We start from the raw sequence: 18199 nt of genomic DNA, 5'->3' as shown, positions 1-18199 counted from the left end.
TGTATAACCAAAAGTATTCCCTTACCTTATGAGTAAAGAACTGATCATTTTCGGAATACATGATTATTCCTCCCAAAAAATGTTACTCTCAAGAATTGGACTCTTGACCTTTTGGTCTTTTTTTGTTTTTTTCCATAGTTTTATCATCACATTTCTACCACTTTTCTTGTCAAAGTTTATGTTCTTATGTTATGCTTTTTATTTCAGCTTTTATAAACCAAAAAAAAGAGTAAAAAGAAAAAGATTCAGTCTCATACTACTAATATAGTATTGAAGATATTAAAGAAGATAAATGTAAGAACAATGGTTGATCAAATAAGTCTCCTTTGTACAGCAAAAATTGACTCCAATAAGGACAAACAACCTACCAAATAAAAATATCACAAGGTCATTCTCTAATACCTACCACCTACCATGCCATATGTAGAGTGAATTTTGCTATTTTCTGAAGACCTCATTGTACATGTATATTTTCCTGTAGTTGCAATAGAATATGAAAATATTTTTCAGAAGCCCAAGACCTTTGAATCCAAATGTATCAAAGGTTCCAAAGCACTAGGAGCAAATTTTCTGGCAAAAAGAAAACAAACTGAAGAGTTTCTGTCGTTGTATAGGCATCGGTTACGGCTGCGAACTCTATTGAGAAACTCTTCATTTATATCCGTTCTTCCGAATGTAGCTGGGTGAGCTCCACCCCGAGACCAATCCACCCAAGTTATGCTCCTATTTGCCAAAACATTCCCTGCATTAATTGTCAACATGGTTGGGAAGTAGTGCTCATCCACATAACAAGGCGGTCTACAATAATGCTCAAATTTTGGATAAAATGTAGTGTCTTCAACAATGCTTATGGCAAGCTTTCGATTTACTTCGAACCATTGAGAGCCTTTGCGCCACTCTGTGATATTCACAAGAGGGGCCATGTTCGACTTGTAGCGTCCTCTTCCATACGGTCCATGATCATCGAATGCCCCCACGAAGCTGTATTTGGATTTCATTATGTAGTTGTAAATGAAACTAAACTTGTAGAGAGGAATGCACGATTCGGACAGAAGAATAAACCACTCATTCGAGATATCAAGCAACGCATTTGCAAGTAGTCTTCTTTCAGCATCACACATGCTCATCCTTCCCCATTCAGAAACCTGCAAAAGAAACACCAAAATCCATCATCATCCATGGTGTGAATAATGAAATTCGGCATAAAAGTCTTGATGTTCACAACAAAACAATTATAAACTGGAAATGAGAATAGCCTTTCAATTTCAACTGAGGCCAAATCCATCAGGTTCAAGAAACATCCTAATAATATGACTAAGCATATATCATTGTTTTAAAAATCGAACTAGACAGGGTGGCTGAACCAGTTCTACCATGACTCAGTTATGTCTCTAGTGCTATCTACCATTATCCAGTTCAATCGCGGTTCAATACAAATTTAACCAGTTGAACCAATGGAACCATAAGGCATAGATGCAACCATAATTGTACATCACAAGATTTGTGTAAACATTAGTTTATATTCCCCCAAAACTAACCATCCTGAAAATTAGTCCCATAAAATGACTCCATTACTTAAAAGTTAAAACAAAAGAATAATTACTGTCTATGTACCATTTTGCAACTTTATATTCACTAATTCCATTTGCAAAAGGGAGCACCTTTAATGGTTTGCCGGTCATTTAAACTAATTCATGCTCCGTGTTTGCTGCAGGTCTTTATGCAAAATTTGATTATGTGATCATTCTCATGCTAACCAAGTCAATGCATTCCCCAATTTTTATACTGTTTGGCTTAGACTACAGCCGTCACCCTGGTAACATGGAAGCTTGGATTCATGGAGTCACTTTAATAAGATTTCTGTATATTAGGCTGTGAACCCTCATAGAGCTATAAGATGAATCTAGTCCTCACCTTACAATCTAAGGTTTTAGGAGAGTTGTTGCTTGGCATGATATTCGAGTCTCTATAATCAAGTGATTAAGAGATAGAGCATTGCCATCCCCGTTATTCATAATTAAGTTAATTATAACACAGGATAGAGTGAGGGGGTGTGTTAGAGATATAAAATCAATCCCATGCCTTCACCTAACAACTTATGCTTTTGGGAGAGTTGACCATTAACAAACCCCAATTAAAAAATAAACATGATGATAACATACTGAACAAACTCTTCTATCTTCTCACAAAATCTTAAATATCTACAGAGTATCCTTTAGGACCAATCATAACCCAAGCTACTGGCTTCTCTTACTCAACAGTTAGAAAAGAAAACAAAGAACAAGCAATTGTGGATTACTGCTTTTAGAATATACGAAAGTATGCTAGAATATCTTAAATTATATAATTATAGAGAATATCTAAATGATACTTAGATATAGAGAGAATATCTCATATTGTGATGATTATATCTTAGATTTGTCTAGAGTATCTTAGAAGATAGATCTCTTAGGATTGAAGTTACTTTATTTTATCTTTTATGACTTGTTTCTTTGTTTAATTAGGAGTCTAGTTTTAGTATAAACAGGGGTTACTATTATGTCTTTTGAATCACACTATCATCACATTATTATTATTCACAGTATAATCAATCCAATTTACTATTTTGGTCATTCCTTTTTCTCCCTCCATATCTAAACCCTATAATTTTAATAAGTGTGTACCTTCTCCTGGGAAGCTCAACCTTAACTTGTGGTTATCTTATTTTGATTCCTCTACCAACCTTAACGATATTCCACCAATAACAACTCTTTAGAGTTAGATTAGATAATTCGGTAATATATTGGCTCTTAGTTACATAATTCATTCACTTACCTTAGATACCGCATATTAAATTTTGTGTACTGTATACCACATATAAGGTTTACCATAAAGGAAGCCTTTAAATAATTATGTAAAATGTGACAAACCGTGTACCATGTAATGTTGGCTTTCATGTTCAGACTCATAAATACTCGGAATGATCAAAAAGAGTACACACAACCTGACAGCATCTTTATACTGTTAGTATAATTCCGAATTTTGTAATTGCATTTCCATCTAGAGATACACCTACATCCACTACATAGTAAATCTGCATGTTTTGTATACCTTCACCGCCTTCTTCCCTAATTTCTAACCTAAATCTAGTAGCCTGAAGCACTAATTGAGTAACACTGAGTCACTGACAACAAAATCAATATTAGTATATTACAAAACTCAGAAAGTAAGATATAACTACTACAAAATGCACAATTTCAAGATCAATTATAATTAAATTCTCAAATAGATGAGGAATGTAAACAACTAGAGTAGATCAATTAACATTAGCAACTTCAGATCCAGGATGTGTCTACCAGGGATAAACAAACAAATGAAGTTTAAATCAATAAATATAGTAGCATAAGATAGACATGGCCATACCTGGCTAGGGATTTGCCGGTTATAAAAAACAGAGGAAGGAGGAAACCGCGCTTTATATGACGGCAGCGAATGAATATATATGGAATAAAGCCTGTCATGTCCCTTCAGAAACCTCTCCCAAAGTGGTGCCAGAGGCAATGGTCCCTTGGTGAGGAACATGAATGCAATCTTGGGAACTCTTTTGAACGGATACTTGTTGATCCGAGGAACAAAGGAAGCTCTCCACAACAGTTCCTTGTCACTCATATTGTGGATCGGATTTGAACGAGGCCTAATCCATTTATCCAACAAACCATTCTCCGGTTCCTCGTAACATGGTTGCAACCTAGAACTCATTGTTGTGACCACACTCTCAATTCCAAAATGCTTAATGGTATACATGCTGATTATTGAGAACATAACACATAAAGCAATGAACACAACAAGCAGCCTCAATAACCTTAAAGGCAAGCCTTTGGTTTGGTTCATTCTTTCATTCCCTTCTTCTAAAGGCATAACCCTTGATTGGATCTTGCTTAAAAAAATACAAATAAAAATGAAATCACTCTCTGAATGTAAATGGAGTCAACTATGACCTCAGCAGCAACAAGTCCAAAATGCTAATTTTTATTAATCAATAAGAACATAAGCGTGTGAAATTTATGATATGGTAAACAAAATTTCATGAAAAAACTTCCAACACCACAAAATCGACCAATACTAGAACCGCCACAGATCTAATAGAACTGAAAGCTAGAGTGTGGAGAATCAACTTTTGAACATGTGATGTTGAGAAAAAACAAGATTTTGGCACATGGGTATTAACAAAAACAAGGAATTTGTGAACAAAATTGGGAAAAGTTGGGATTTTAAATCTATTTTTGGATCTTACCAAATTGGGTGTAATGGGGTGAGCAAAAAGTGTGTAGGCTAGTGTGAACTATTGAACATGGAGTTGATGATGATGATAATCATGAATGAGTTGAAGGGTTTTCTATTGTTGTTGTTGTTGTTGTTATGCACACGATTACCAGTTAAGGTTGTTGCGTGATTGCGTGCACTTCTTAAATCTAGAGTTGGCACCAATGCACCATGTTCTGTCTGGACTAATGATACTAAATTGTGAAAGAGGTCCAATATTTCTTTTTGTCCTACCTTAAATATTCTCTTTCCCATCTCACATTCACACTTTTTTATATAGTAACCGGAAAATTTACGTGGATAGTGTAGTTTGACTACACTATCACACGTTTGGTATATGTTTCAAAATATTTACGAAAGTAGTGTATTTTTTAGGGAAGTCGATGATGAGATCCACGATTTTGGGGAAAGTCGTGATGGGTCCCATCCATGACTTTCTGACATATTCTCTCTCCATGGAAGTCGTGTACCCTAAACACGACTTCCATTGTATATTAATAACAAAAGAACTATGTAGCCTAGTGGTTCTTGGTTTTTATGGGAACCTACCACTAGGCTGCATAGTTCTTTTGTTATTAATATACAATTGAAGTCGTGTTTAGGGTACACGACTTCCATGGAGAGAGAATATGTTAGGAAGTCGTGGATGGGATCCTCGACTTCCGCAAAGTCGTGGATCCCATCCACGACTTTCCCCAAAATCGTGGATCACATCCACGACTTCCCTAAAAATACACTACTTCTGTAAATATTTTGAAACATATACCAAACGTGTGATAGTGTAGTCAAACTACACTATCCACGTAAATTTTCCATAATAACCTTCACCTCATCCTTTTGGAGGTATAGGATGATGATTGTCTCTTCTAATAATTGTTACTCACATAAATGAAATTCTTAATTTTTGGTCTATCAAATTATGAAAATCTAGTTACTCTTAGATATGAATAATTTGTACTATTAGATCAAGAGTGAAAATCTAGTTACTCCAATTCATTATAGCAATCAATTTTATTGATATCTACTAATTCAAACCATTGAATTTCACTAGAATTGATGCCTAAGATGAGGAGTAAATTTAAAAACTTACTCTAATAAAAAGTGGATTCCCCCTTACATAAATATCTTGTTGGTATTCTCACTTTATTATATTTAGTTTTCTAGTTTCTACTTGTTGTCCCTTTAAGAAACCAACAAGTATTATTAAGGACATTTGAAAGTACATATGGTGGTATAGAATATAATAAATTTAAACTAATCTCTTTCTATTAAAACTCACCCCTAAAATGTGATTCATTAACTCCAAATTTAATTTACAATATATTTTATTTAACTCTTCAAACAAGTAACTTTTAAATGGAAATACATTGTTGACATACTTTCTCATAAATATCATGATTTATTTTGAGATGAGATTATGAAAATTAAATGAAGTTAATTAACATTCTTAATAGACGTATTAATTTTCCTCTGCCTATTTTGAGTCAATATTTACATTATGATTAACATCTTTAATAATTATATTAATATGTTTTTTGGTACATTAATATATTAATATGTTTGTTTACCATAAACAAACAATTAAAACAGGAATGGGGAATAAAATAAATTTAATATAGTTATTATTTGAGTCAATAAATAAATGAATACTTTATACAACTTTTACATTAATGATAATACATCATAATTAAATTTGTAGGATGCTCCCATTTTTATAGAAAATATCACTATGTTAAAAAACAAGGATATACTCTCAAGTCCAAGGCTTGAGAGTGGGGTTTTGGAGGGGAAGGAAAGGGATGACTTTGAAAAATCTTCCCTTTGTTTGGAAGTTGGATAAAGGAGAAGAGTAGTTTTTGGAGGGTTTCTCAAACCCTCCAAAACCCTCTCTATGTCTATTTTTAAAGTTGTCCCAGTTTGGAGGTTTTTGGAGATAAAATGTCAAAATAACTAAATATGTTTAGTAATAATATATAATTACGTATTATTGTCCATTTCTCATTGTTAATTACATTTTTAATGGAAATAAAAAATATTCTTATATTATCATTAGTTTATCCTCCTTCACCTAAATTTCATACTCCCAAACAAGAGAGAAGATTTCATTCATTTTCCCTTCCCTTCCTAACCCTTTGATCCATCTCCTTCCATTTCCCTTCTAACTTCCAAATAAAGTCTAAAAGTACTTATGTACTAACTCCTCTAAAAAAACTATTTTGTTAGGAGAAATAAAACACACTTTAATGAAATGATTACCATTTTGTTAACGATTTCTCTAAAAACAATAGATAAGTAATCTAAAAAATAAAAGGAAAAGGATAATTTACTCTATTAGTGTAGTTTGACCAAAGAATTATTAGAGTGGTGTAATTTTTTTGCTGACTACCAAAGTAGTATATTTTTATGGAAATCGGCTATCACATAGCCTTTTGCATTTTCTTTTTCTCTTGGTCCCATCAAAATCGGCAACCCCGGTGGAGTTTATTATTTTTTTAACTTTTTCCTGCAAACTCGTCAATGAAGAAGGAGTTTGTCCTTCTTATTTTAATATATATGCCTAAATCGGCAATGGTGGTGGAGGCTTTGTTTTTTAATTTTTTTTCTTCCTAGGAAAATCGGCAATAGAGTAGGAGTTTTTTTTTTTGTTTTTTTTCATGTGTCCTAGCAGAATCGGCAATGTAGAAGGAGTATCTCCTTTTTTTTAATATATATACCTTAATCAACAATGTACGTAGAGTTTTAATTTTTTTTTATTCCTTAGAGAATCGATTATAGGAAATGAGTTTTACTTTTTATTTTATTTTATTCTTGTACCCTAACAAGAATCGGCTATCATGATTGAGTTTTATGTTTAAATTTTTAGTATAATTTTTGTTTATTACTAACCTATTATACTAAGAATTTAACATAAAACTCAATCATGATAGCCGATTCTTGTTAGGGTACAAGAATAAAATAAAATAAAAAGTAAAACTCATTTCCTATAAACGATTCTCTAAGGAATAAAAAAAATTAAAACTCCAGATACATTGTTGATTACATATATATAAAAAAAAAGGAGATACTCCTTCTACATTGCCGATTCTGCTAGGACACATGAAAAAAAACTCCTACTCTATTGCCGATTCTCCTAGGGAGAAAAATAAAATAAAAAACAAAACTTCCACCACCATTGCCGATTTAGGCATATATATTAAAAAAAGAAGGACAAACTCCTTCTTCATTGACGAGTTTGCAGGAAAAAGTTAAAAGAAAAATAAACTCCACTCGGGTTATCGATTTTGGTGGGATCAAGAGAAAAAGAAAATGCAAAACGATTATGTGATAACCGATTTCCATAAATACACTACTTTGATAATCAGCAAAAAAGTTACACTACTCTAGTAATTCTTTGGTCAAACTATACTATCAGAGTAAATTCTCCAAAAAAAAATAAAATATTGTACCCTCATAATAAATCAACTTAAATATTATCATAATCATAGAAAAGTAAAATGTGTGATTTTAATCTATACATGTGAACTTAATATAACTTTATAGAGTCTTTATACCGACTCATGAAAATATAGTATTTTTTAAAAATGCATTGATAAATAACTTCTCCCTTTTCTATTTTAATTGCCATTTGTGTGACAAATAAAAAATTGTTAACTTTTTTACTACACTTAATAATGTAAAATTGCCAATGTGCATTCCTACTTCCATTCTTTTATCTTTTGTAGTTCATGGCCATAAATATATTCATAATTCATTTTGAACATATGTTGGAATAATGACAAAAAAATAGATTGTGCTGAAATTTATTGTAATTTCCCTTTAAAGCATGCACTCTCATGAAGCATTTTTATTGTAATTTCCCTTTAAAGCATGCACTCTCATGAAGCATTTTTATTCAACAATTTATTCAAGAGACGTGTTGATGGATGACTTCACATTTTCAATCATTTTAGGTAGAATTGCATTTCTATCGGCGTTAATACGGGGAGTGTTGATTCAACTCTTTTGACATTATTTGAAATTCGACATCAACACTAACAGAAGAAGAATTTTATGTCATATATTTATTACATTTTCTCGAGTAAGCAAGCTTTTTTGAACCACAAGGTTCTCTATTTTTATAAATAAAATTAGTGTATTTGGTTTTTTGTTTTTTCTCTTTTGAGTTGTCTTATGATTCTTCATGTAGTTCCTTTTCCATATTTAATAACACAAAATCAAAACTTTTAGGTGGATTTTAATTCATTTTTTAACGGGTCACTTTTGTTTCTTTGTTTTAAAGTGAAATGATGCCTTATGAAAGTTTACACGTTTTTAGATGTGTTCAAATTCAATCAGATCAAATATTAGTGGCTTATTCATTTTGGGAATGTAATTTTTTTGGAAGAATTTCTAACATGTAAAGACTGTATTATATGAATGTGGGTTGACATTCAAGAAATATTATATGAATAAGAATGATGATATTATATGAATATTAGTATTTAGAAATCAAATTGAGACTTTTTTAAAATGAATATATTTTTTATTTTTTTCTCAAACTTGTTTGGAACTTCAAATCAATTTCAACTAGTGAAACTTTAAAAATATCAAAACATGATAAATAAACTTACAAATATTGCTTTTGGAGTTTCAAAATATAAATTTGACTCTCCCTATAATACAATTTTAATGAAGAGAATTGATATCATTTTTATATAAAATTATTACTACTTTTACTCCTGAGAATTAAATTTTGGAATGAAAATGAAAATAAAAAACAAATTGATTTGAATCTTCATCAATATAATTTTAAATGAAAGTAGTCATGAATAATAATAATAATAAATTTTTAGTATTAGTAAATAAAATATGTAATACTATAATAGAGTTGACATTTTTAGGATATAATATGAATAGTGATATTTGTAAATTTAATTAATATTTTCTATTTCTTTTCAAACTATTTTTTGGAACTTTCAACCACTGAAATTTTAAAACAAAATCAAATTGATATTTTAAAAAAAATGAAGACTTTTTTATTCTTTCTCAAACATGGTAAATAACCTTCACAAAATTGTTTTTAGAATCTGAAAATATATTTTTGATGTTCTTAATTATAATATTATTTCTAATGAGAAAAGTTGATAGTAATTTTATACTTTCATCTAAAATTATTATTCTGGTACTATATATTAATATAACTAATGAATGAGGTTGAGAATGTTCAAAGTTTATAATAACAGATTTTGAACTCAAAGTCTAACACGTTTGAAAATTTATATATAGGATCATTATTGCTTAAGTTTATCCATTATATTTTACTAGCATATTGACATACACTTTTGTGATTGTCAACTCGTTTTTCTATTGTCAAATGCATTCTTATTTTTTAGTAATGAAATATTATAACCTGATTAATGATTTTTCTTTAGTATGATGAAATTGAATAAAAAACATATTTATAGAGCGTTATTATTGAATATTGAAGTCGTGAGAATACACTTAAGAAATAAATATCATTGAAAAATGTTTTTTGTTTTGTAAATAAAGAAAAAAATGTTGTGGTTACAAAATTAAGAAGAATACATAATTAAGAAAATAATATGAGACATATAATAGGGATATGGACATTAGACATTATGGTCTTTTTGTAGAAAATAGGCAAGGGCAAAATAGGGAATTATAAATTGCATCATGGTGGGTGATTACACCATATTTTGACTTTATAATAAGTGCTAGCGTCGACTCACATTCTTATTTCTTAGTATTAAATATTTAATAAAATCATATTATATTTTTTGTGATAAAAGAAATATGACAATGAATTGTAAATCTTTTAAAAAACTACATTGATAATATGATATTTTTAGGTATATAACTTTCTCTAACTCCTATTAATGTTTTTGAAATATGTTATTATATGAAGTCCCACATTGCTAGAATTAGAATAGAGTGTAGAATATCAATGTTATATATTGGACTTAAGTCCCTTGTTATAAAGCACCAAATATAAGCACCGAATAGAAACACCTCATGGGCAGGTGGGCCCATGGGTGTGTTAGGGTTTGTAATCCTTATTCTCTAATAAGATCTTGGTAGCCGCTCAACGCTCCCGGGGACGTAGGCACAATTGGCCGAACCCGGTTAACAAATTTTTTTGTTTCTTTTCTTCTATTTATTCTATGTACATTATTTGATTGTTTGTGGCCAACGTTGCGCAATGATCGCTTCCACTGCACCAACAAATAGTTAATTAGAAGGGGGAAAAGTAATAAAAAATTACACCGTATTAAGTAGTTATAAGATATTATAAAATATAGATATAAATATAGATATAAATATAGATAGTAATAAGTAAAAATATAGATGTGAATTATTCAGATATGCTCTCACTATATGTATATATTCATTCTTGATATTATATACAAGTGTGCTTCAGTTATATATACTCATTATTTAACACGAATGATTTTAGTTATAAGATGGTACTGTTGATCAACGTTAAGGAAACTTCTCTCATAAAGTTTAAATCAAACAATAATTGCTAAATAAAACCCTTCCAAGATGAGAAGTGCAAGATTTAAACCCTTAACATCTGAAATGTTCTTAGCTTCTCACAAACACCAATCATTAGGTGCTTAAATTAGGACTTTCGTGCGATTATAGCAATAACAACTGCAGAAATAAGGACCGTACGTCCTTCCTTCATGTTGCAACTCAAGATTATTTGATATGCATTTCAAATAGATATACAATCCTGGTTTGAAAGACCAGTGATATTAGGATTTGTTTGTGAGATGAATTTCAAAGGAAATAAGATAAAAAGAAAAAGCTTTTAAACCATTTAAAATATGTATTTGATGACTCTCAAACCTCGTATTTCCCTTCAAGAAATAAACAAAGAAGAAAGGACACATTTTTTAAAACGTGAATTGCAAAGTGTATTTTATCAATCACTTGGAAGCTGCATTTTCCACTCCAAGAAATATACCAGGGTTAACATGTAAAGTTAGAAGATACCCACAAGTTTTGTGCCTAATCACGATGTACCTCAGAGCTCAAAAGCTCATACAAAAGAAAATAGTCAGATGTATATACCAAGGAAATATTCCAAATAATCTTAAGATATTAATGACAATCACTTTTTCACCAAGCAATTCCAATGCCAAAAATGAAAATCTAAGTGATCCTAAGACAACATATATTTAATATTACATTTGATGGGTTTTGATATTATATAGATAATTGATATCTACATACCAATATGCTGTACTTAGTTCAAAACCAAAAGCATAAGTAAAATACAGTAACAACTTGACCCACCATCAAGACTCAAATCAAAGGATCCACTTATTAAACATCACTACATTAAATCATACTGTTTTCTTTCTTCTTGAATCGATTGGAAAATTCTAGCTGCTGATTCTGTTGCAGATCTTCGGTTATGAGGGACGACTTTGATTACTCGTGTTTGCGGTCTGGTTTCAAGAGACTGAAGGTCTCCCTCGGGTATTAATGCAGCCACATGAGAAAGAGAATGTGCATCTCTTCCGTCAGCAATTTGCCTTTTTCTGATTCCTTGTGCCTTTTCACTAGGACTACTTGCTGTGCTCCCTTGTAACTCACTCTTCTTTGATGCATGAGATTTCTTGACATGTGATATAGCTCCTTTTCTCTGAACAGGTGAATTATTTGAGACTTGGTTATGAGTATTAAAATTTGCTCCCTCTACAAGTGAATGGCCATTTTGATCATGAGAACCTTGTGCAGCAAAATGGTTCACCTGTTCATCGGCTGACCCTGAAACTGCTTGATTCATAACTGGCATGCCATATGGAGGGAAGTAGGTAAGGCTGCCTGGAGAAATATGTGGTGGAACTCCATAGGAAGGATTCATGAAAGTACCACCTGGAGGACCCGGCCCAAAGGGTCCGCATCCTCCTCCACACATCGTTCCTGGGAATGCAGGCCCCGGATACGGCTTGTAGACAAGACCTTCAGAAGGAGTCATAACAGGTATTAACCATTGGTGTCCAGGTGACTGGTTGAAACCCCAGGAACCCATTCTATTATCAGCAGCTGCTTCTGTTTGGTGTAGATTTCCAGCAAAGGGGGTGTAATTAGAATGGTGGCTACCATTTTTCGGGGTCGAACAAGATCTTTTCCCAACTGCATTCTCAGCGGAACATTCCATTTTATTATGGTTTAGCTTCTCAGAATCATCTTTGCGCTTATGATTTTGTAGCTGAGGTTTAACAACAACTTCCAGGGTGAGATTAGGAGTAGATCGCTTTGGAGGAGAATTTCCCATAAAAGCACCATCTTCAAGCAAAAGATCTGGCGACCGAGCAATCAGATGTTGGACCTATTTAAATTAGAAGAATTATTCTGTATTAACAGACTTGAAGGATGAATATAAGTCCATGTGCGTGTGTGTGCGGGAAAAGCTAACATGCTTCCCATTTTGGATGCACAATTTCAGAGATGATTTTACCTTTAGAAGTCTGTGCAATTCAAACACTTGGACTGCGAACACTCTCTGTTGACTGTAGAGAGGAAGGGGAGTTTTATCATGAAAATTGCACAATACTCATCCAATGTGGGAGTTAAGACACGTATAATCAAAATAAAATGGAAAATGAAATCTTTGGTGCTAAATGGGATAATGTTGGAAGGAAAAATATAGAAAACATGCCTATTCTTTGGTCATAGATTTCAATAATTCAACAAGCTGTGTCACGAAGTATAAAATAGTAAATGCTCATACGCAATACTAAATAAAATATTGCTTATAGCATAAAAACAAATTATATAATTCAAAAGGAATATTTTTGGAGCTTCAGTGTTTCAGATTTACAACGACCAGGCTCTAACAGGATTAGAGGAAACATCGGCCATACAACCAAAAGTGGGTACACTCACCATTCCCAACCGAATCAACTACCTGGAAAATTTTGTAAGATTTATCTTTAACTTTTTTCTGGGGGCAATCACACTAACTGACATGCATCCAAGCACAAAAAGATATCTATCTATCTATCTATCTATATGAACTATAGATGGCATGACCACATGACACCTCAGCTAACTACAGTGGGTATTATTCTAAAAAAATCATCAATCCTAAAACCACAAACTTAAGTAAGGTTTGTTAGATGCTTGTGATGCTATTCACCAATAAAAAACATAATGTGAATAATTTTCTTACAGTTCATTAATGAGGTGAATAAAAATTAGGATATGGGTTATGTATTTATTGGTACACAAGCACCTAAAGAGCTTTACCTAAGCTTTCTCCATCCCATAATGCCTAACACGGAAAGCCGAAAAAATAAGATAATGGTGAAAAAAGAAGAAAAATCCCTCTATGGTCATAACATCTATCAATGAATAACCAAGTCGTCATATGCTCTCTTAAATGTCCCTGCCATACTTCCTGGGATCATCCTGCATTACTTGGTCCCCTCTTAGTACAAGTCTTTCGTGCAGCAAGGGCAAGTGGTGCAGTATGGAAACTTGCCCCAATGGTAACATGGCAAACAAAGAGGAAACCAAGACAGGAATATATCCAAACACTGAATCATGTTCTGATTTGCTGTCACAAGGGTCCCCCACCAATATAGTACAATATTTTAAGACTGCTTACAGCCCTGTTATAAGATCATCCAGTTCTATCATTAAAACATTATTAAGGACTTTGAAAATACAAAAAAAAAATCAATTTAGAGAATCCATGTAAGAGAATACCATCAGGTCAAAGCACGTAAGATAATCCACTTATCATAAATCAGGCCGAAGCATGTAAGAGAATCCACTTATCATAAATCAGAGAAGAGATTCACAAGGAAATAGTTCAACTGTCAAACAGATGCAACTGACAATCAACAAAACTTACTTGGCAATTTTTCTTCTTGCTTTCCAGAAATGTTTTTGACCTAGTACCCCTACAACATCATCAGGAGAAGCCTTAAGGCTCGACAAATTTCCTATGGAGGAGATCTTGGAAACATCATCACTTTCATCTGAACTCCCCTTCTGTACCGGGCTTGCAGTCCTGGTGGTATCATCAAATTCAGTTTCATGCATTGCCTCAACTGGACTGGTTTGGTTTGTCGGAGAACGAAAGCAGCCCATTGGTAAAGTGGTGTTTCCCTTGTCTGTATCCCCTATAGAGTCAAGCAGAACTTCACGATGACGATGTCCAATGTTATTAGATTGTGACCCTGCTACACACTCCTGCTGCAAGCAATCATCAGCCTGACATAAACTGCTAACAAATGATGCAGGACAATCTTGATATTGAATCACCTTGGTTTGATTTACCAAACTTTTGGTAGTTTCTACAGTTGATATGTTTTTAGCTGGTGGATCTCTACTTGGGCTTACTTGAGCAAACCCTTCACTCTCACTGCTTGCATCTTCTCTCATATTGGTAAGTGGGGATCCAAGTTGTTTTAGATGCCTGCCACCATCTTTTTGGACTTCTAACGAACAACCGAAATTCCTGGAGCCCATAGAGGTGAGTTTTTTCCTGTCAAAACTCTCTAGTCTTTTATCATTACACTGACCAGTCCTTGAATCAACGTACACAGGAACCATAAAGTCGTCTTCATCTACTTTTTTTCTCTGTTCAAGATGTGCTGATGAAGTGTTCTGCCTTGCTCTGTTAGACTGATGAGAAATATAAATCTCAGCTCGATGAGTCGGCATTTGTGAAGGTAAATGACATGGGATGATATAACTCCTCCCAGACCCGGTCCCCTGCAAAGATGTTATATTTATTCAAGAGATATAAATAAAGTCATTCATAAACCTTCACCAAACAGTTCAGACTTTTGTAAGACTTCGAAATTCTTAACATGGTGTAAGATCCTCTATCACTAAGTCGCGAGGAGTTGGATCCTAGTAGCTCTCCTATACACAAAAATTAAATTTCAACACATGGTAAAAAAGGACTTATGTATTGTACACACCAACCCCAATGGGCTCATGCGTGAGGGGGTGAGATAGAAGCTCTTTCTTGAGCAAGTGTGTCAAATATAAAATAATTGACGAGTCCTTACCAAACAGCTTAACCTTTTAGGAGAATCATAACAACTCAAACATACAGTAAAGAAAAACAATAACATCTTCATTTACACATACATGCACAGAGAAAGAAAGAGACATGTATGTATATACCCAGAAAGCAACATCCATAAAGATTTTAACAGATCATAAGTGAAAGGTCAGATTAATATCAGATACTACCAAATCAAAAGTCACAGACTCACAGTCTGATAATCCTAGAAAAATAAGGTTGTTTCTACCTAGATATTCACTTCCAGGAGTTTCAGATGAAGATTTTAGTTTAAGGTGAAGGTTTTAGCAAAGATAGAGCAAAAGGAGAGCATTTAGTTGAAATTAAGGCTTTAGTTTCAGAAACAAGATGAAGGTTGAAGGAGTTTGCTGCATTGGATCGGATTTTAGCTGCAACAAGATGAAGGAGCAGTGAGGCTGCAACAAGATGAAGGAGCAGTGAGGCAGTGGGTCTGGTGAACTGATAGGAAGAGGTTAAAAATTAGGTTAAGATTGGGAGGTGCGAGTTGGGCTGCAAATTGGGTCGAAAAACTGAAATCGCTACTCGCTGAAGCTGTCTTCCCCAAAGTAAAAATGCGTTGCGATTCGCTGAATTCATCACGCTCCGACCCTGAAACACTTTTCCCCTCGCTGCTGACTTGTTTTCCACTATGAAAAACGACGAATCATGCCACTGGACGATTCAACTCGCGCTTTTGACAACCTTGCTCCTAGGTAAGAATCCTTTAGGTACCATTTGGCGAGCAGATAGAACATGATGGTGTGCTCTATTTATTCAGTTCTACACCTTTTAGGAGATAAAAAATGATCCACTTTTTAAGGGGGGCATTTGGAAGAGCTTAGAGCTTATTTGGGCTTATGAGAACCCTTCTGAAAATAAGCTCAAAAAAATAGCTAATGAAAACAAGTTTATAACCTTTCAATGACTCTCTTTACCTTTATTTCAATAAGTTACAAACGAAGCTTATGAAAAATAAGCTCTTTTTAACTTATTTCAACATCAGCTTATTGAATAAGCCCTTGATTCTTAATTAAGCTAGTTACCCACCATTAATATCACCTCATGCTCTACCATACACTACCTTAAATTCCTAAAACCAGTTAAACAACAAACACACACAAAAGTTACAACTAGTGTTATTAAACTCGGACCCGTCAATGATAACAGTCAATTGCTAAAGCCAGTTAAACAACAAACACACAAAACTCCGAGCAGAGTTTTATAACAGTGGTTACAACATAGAAACAAAAACTGAAACAAACATAAAAGCACAAAACAAAAGAGTTTCAATTACCTGACTAGAAGATCCAAGTTGATTAAGGTTTTGAGAAGGAATACTAAATTGTTCATAGAGTGCCATCTTATTCCTTGGTGGTGCTCTTGGTCCACCTTTCTCAGTATCATTCACATGAAGCCTTGGAAACATGGGACCCACAACCTTCTCTTCATCTTTCTCTCTCTTCATCCTCTTCCAAATGAAATAAACAGAATCAAGATTTGATTTTGAATAAAGAGTTTTGCTTTAAAGGGAAGAAATGAAAAATGGTTTAGTTTGTGAAGGTAAGCGATGGAAGAAGAAGAACATGGAAAAGGGGAATTAGGGATTTGTTTGGTTCAGAATGAGAAGAGAAGAAGATATTTATTTACATTATCCTACAATAAAGGGAAAGGGGAAAAAAGTGTTGTTTGTGGGACCAGTTTCGATACAGCTAGAAGTGCAAGATCTAGCACTCTCCACTAAACTTGTTTTAACTAGATTTTCTGCTTCAAATGTTTTTATTTTCTCTACTTTTTATGTAGATATGATTTTCTTTACTTGCATTAGAATGATGTAACAATATTTGTTTTTTAGTTTGATATTTATATATTTGTAGGAATTTTTTACATTATTAATACATGTGTATCATTGTTCATATTTATTATTTTTTATTTAAATAGTTAGCTATTGTTAACATAACACGTAAAAGATATAATGATTGTTTTGAAAAATTCTTACACCCCATAAATATTAAATTTTTATTATTTTTTCCGAAATAAGTATGTTTATTCTTCTATATCATTACATTATATAAAAGGTAAAATATATTAAGGCGTTAGTCTAGCGATATAAAGTTATATTAGATTTCTAGAAACATAAAAATGTCAATGATTCGATTTCTACGAGCGACATTTGTTGGGATGTATAACCACACACCCTAAAAGAATTAATTCATTACCCAAAAGATGAGGAGATATCATTGGTAATGTCAAAAAAATATAAAGGTAAAACATGACTAGAGACAAATAAGTAATTGAACATATATAATTTATATGTCAAAACTATGCCTTCTATACTAAAATAGCAAGGTTTCGGGTTCGAGTCTTGTGGATGAAAAAAATGTATGCTGAGAGAGTTAGCCCCACATACCTGTAGATGTTCTCAGCTCGGACAAGATTGCCTCCAATGTAAAGATACTTGTGGGAAACCAAAAAAGTATAACTGAGTGAGAAATAAGTAATTACATGTGCAATTTCCAATGTTATTAAAACCGGTTCGGACCGTCCGGTTCAACCGGAGAACCGGTCCCATAACCGGTATGAAACAAGTGTTGTGCCGGCTAAGCATCAAAACCGGTGTAAACCGGTGAACCGTGTCAAAACCGGTGAACCGGCCGAAATTTGATTGAACCGGCCGGTTCATACATGTAATTTTAAAGAACCCCACATAGGCACATACCACATAGAATTAGAAGATGATGATGATATGCAACTAATAACTATTTTTTTTTTATTTTTTTTCATACATGTAATGTTTTTTATTGCATTATCAGTTTTGGTTCTAATAACTAATTTGTTTTA

General features: G+C 33.0%; 2 protein-coding genes across 4 annotated transcripts; both read right to left on the bottom strand.

Annotated features, from left to right (window-relative positions):
- Positions 1-277: 277 nt before the first annotated feature.
- Positions 278-4515, bottom strand: LOC109337109. The gene is made up of 3 exons (XM_019573996.1): positions 4274-4515; positions 3403-3916; positions 278-1145 (listed from the first exon to the last, which is right to left on the bottom strand). The coding sequence occupies exons 2-3, from the start codon at positions 3895-3897 to the stop codon at positions 507-509; spliced, it is 1134 nt and encodes a 377-aa protein (XP_019429541.1). The 5' UTR covers positions 3898-3916; positions 4274-4515; the 3' UTR covers positions 278-506.
- A 6956-nt stretch (positions 4516-11471) lies between these two features.
- On the bottom strand, positions 11472-16987 carry LOC109337102 (protein EARLY FLOWERING 3-like). 3 transcript variants are annotated; one of them, XM_019573982.1, is made up of 5 exons: positions 16656-16987; positions 14177-15042; positions 12776-12827; positions 12033-12646; positions 11472-11990 (listed from the first exon to the last, which is right to left on the bottom strand). In XM_019573982.1, exons 1-5 carry the CDS (start codon positions 16824-16826, stop codon positions 11645-11647), a joined length of 2049 nt encoding a protein of 682 aa, XP_019429527.1. In that variant the 5' UTR covers positions 16827-16987; the 3' UTR covers positions 11472-11644. The 3 variants fall into 3 exon arrangements, with proteins under 3 accessions (XP_019429527.1, XP_019429528.1, XP_019429526.1); XM_019573983.1 differs by having other exon boundaries at positions 11472-12646; positions 14177-14517; positions 14590-15042; XM_019573981.1 differs by having other exon boundaries at positions 11472-12646.
- Between the last annotated feature and the right edge of the window lie 1212 nt (positions 16988-18199).

This window comes from Lupinus angustifolius, unplaced genomic scaffold (assembly GCF_001865875.1).
Source record: "Lupinus angustifolius cultivar Tanjil unplaced genomic scaffold, LupAngTanjil_v1.0 Scaffold_1_1096, whole genome shotgun sequence".
NCBI classification, from domain to species: Eukaryota; Viridiplantae; Streptophyta; class Magnoliopsida; order Fabales; family Fabaceae; genus Lupinus; species Lupinus angustifolius.
This window is presented reverse-complemented; position numbering and strand designations above follow the sequence as displayed.

Coding starts and splice junctions, on each gene's coding strand:
- LOC109337109 (XM_019573996.1), bottom strand. CDS start 3,897: ATGCCTTTAGAAGAAGGGAATGAAAGAATGAACCAAACCAAAGGCTTG. Junction 1,146..3,402: donor ACCGGCAAATCCCTAGCCAG/GTATGGCCATGT, acceptor TTTCTTTTGCAG/GTTTCTGAATGGGGAAGGAT.
- LOC109337102 (XM_019573981.1), bottom strand. CDS start 16,826: ATGAAGAGAGAGAAAGATGAAGAGAAGGTTGTGGGTCCCATGTTTCCA. Junction 15,043..16,655: donor AACTTGGATCTTCTAGTCAG/GTAATTGAAACT, acceptor ACATCTTTGCAG/GGGACCGGGTCTGGGAGGAG. Junction 12,828..14,176: donor GCAAGAAGAAAAATTGCCAA/GTAAGTTTTGTT, acceptor TCCTCTCTACAG/TCAACAGAGAGTGTTCGCAG.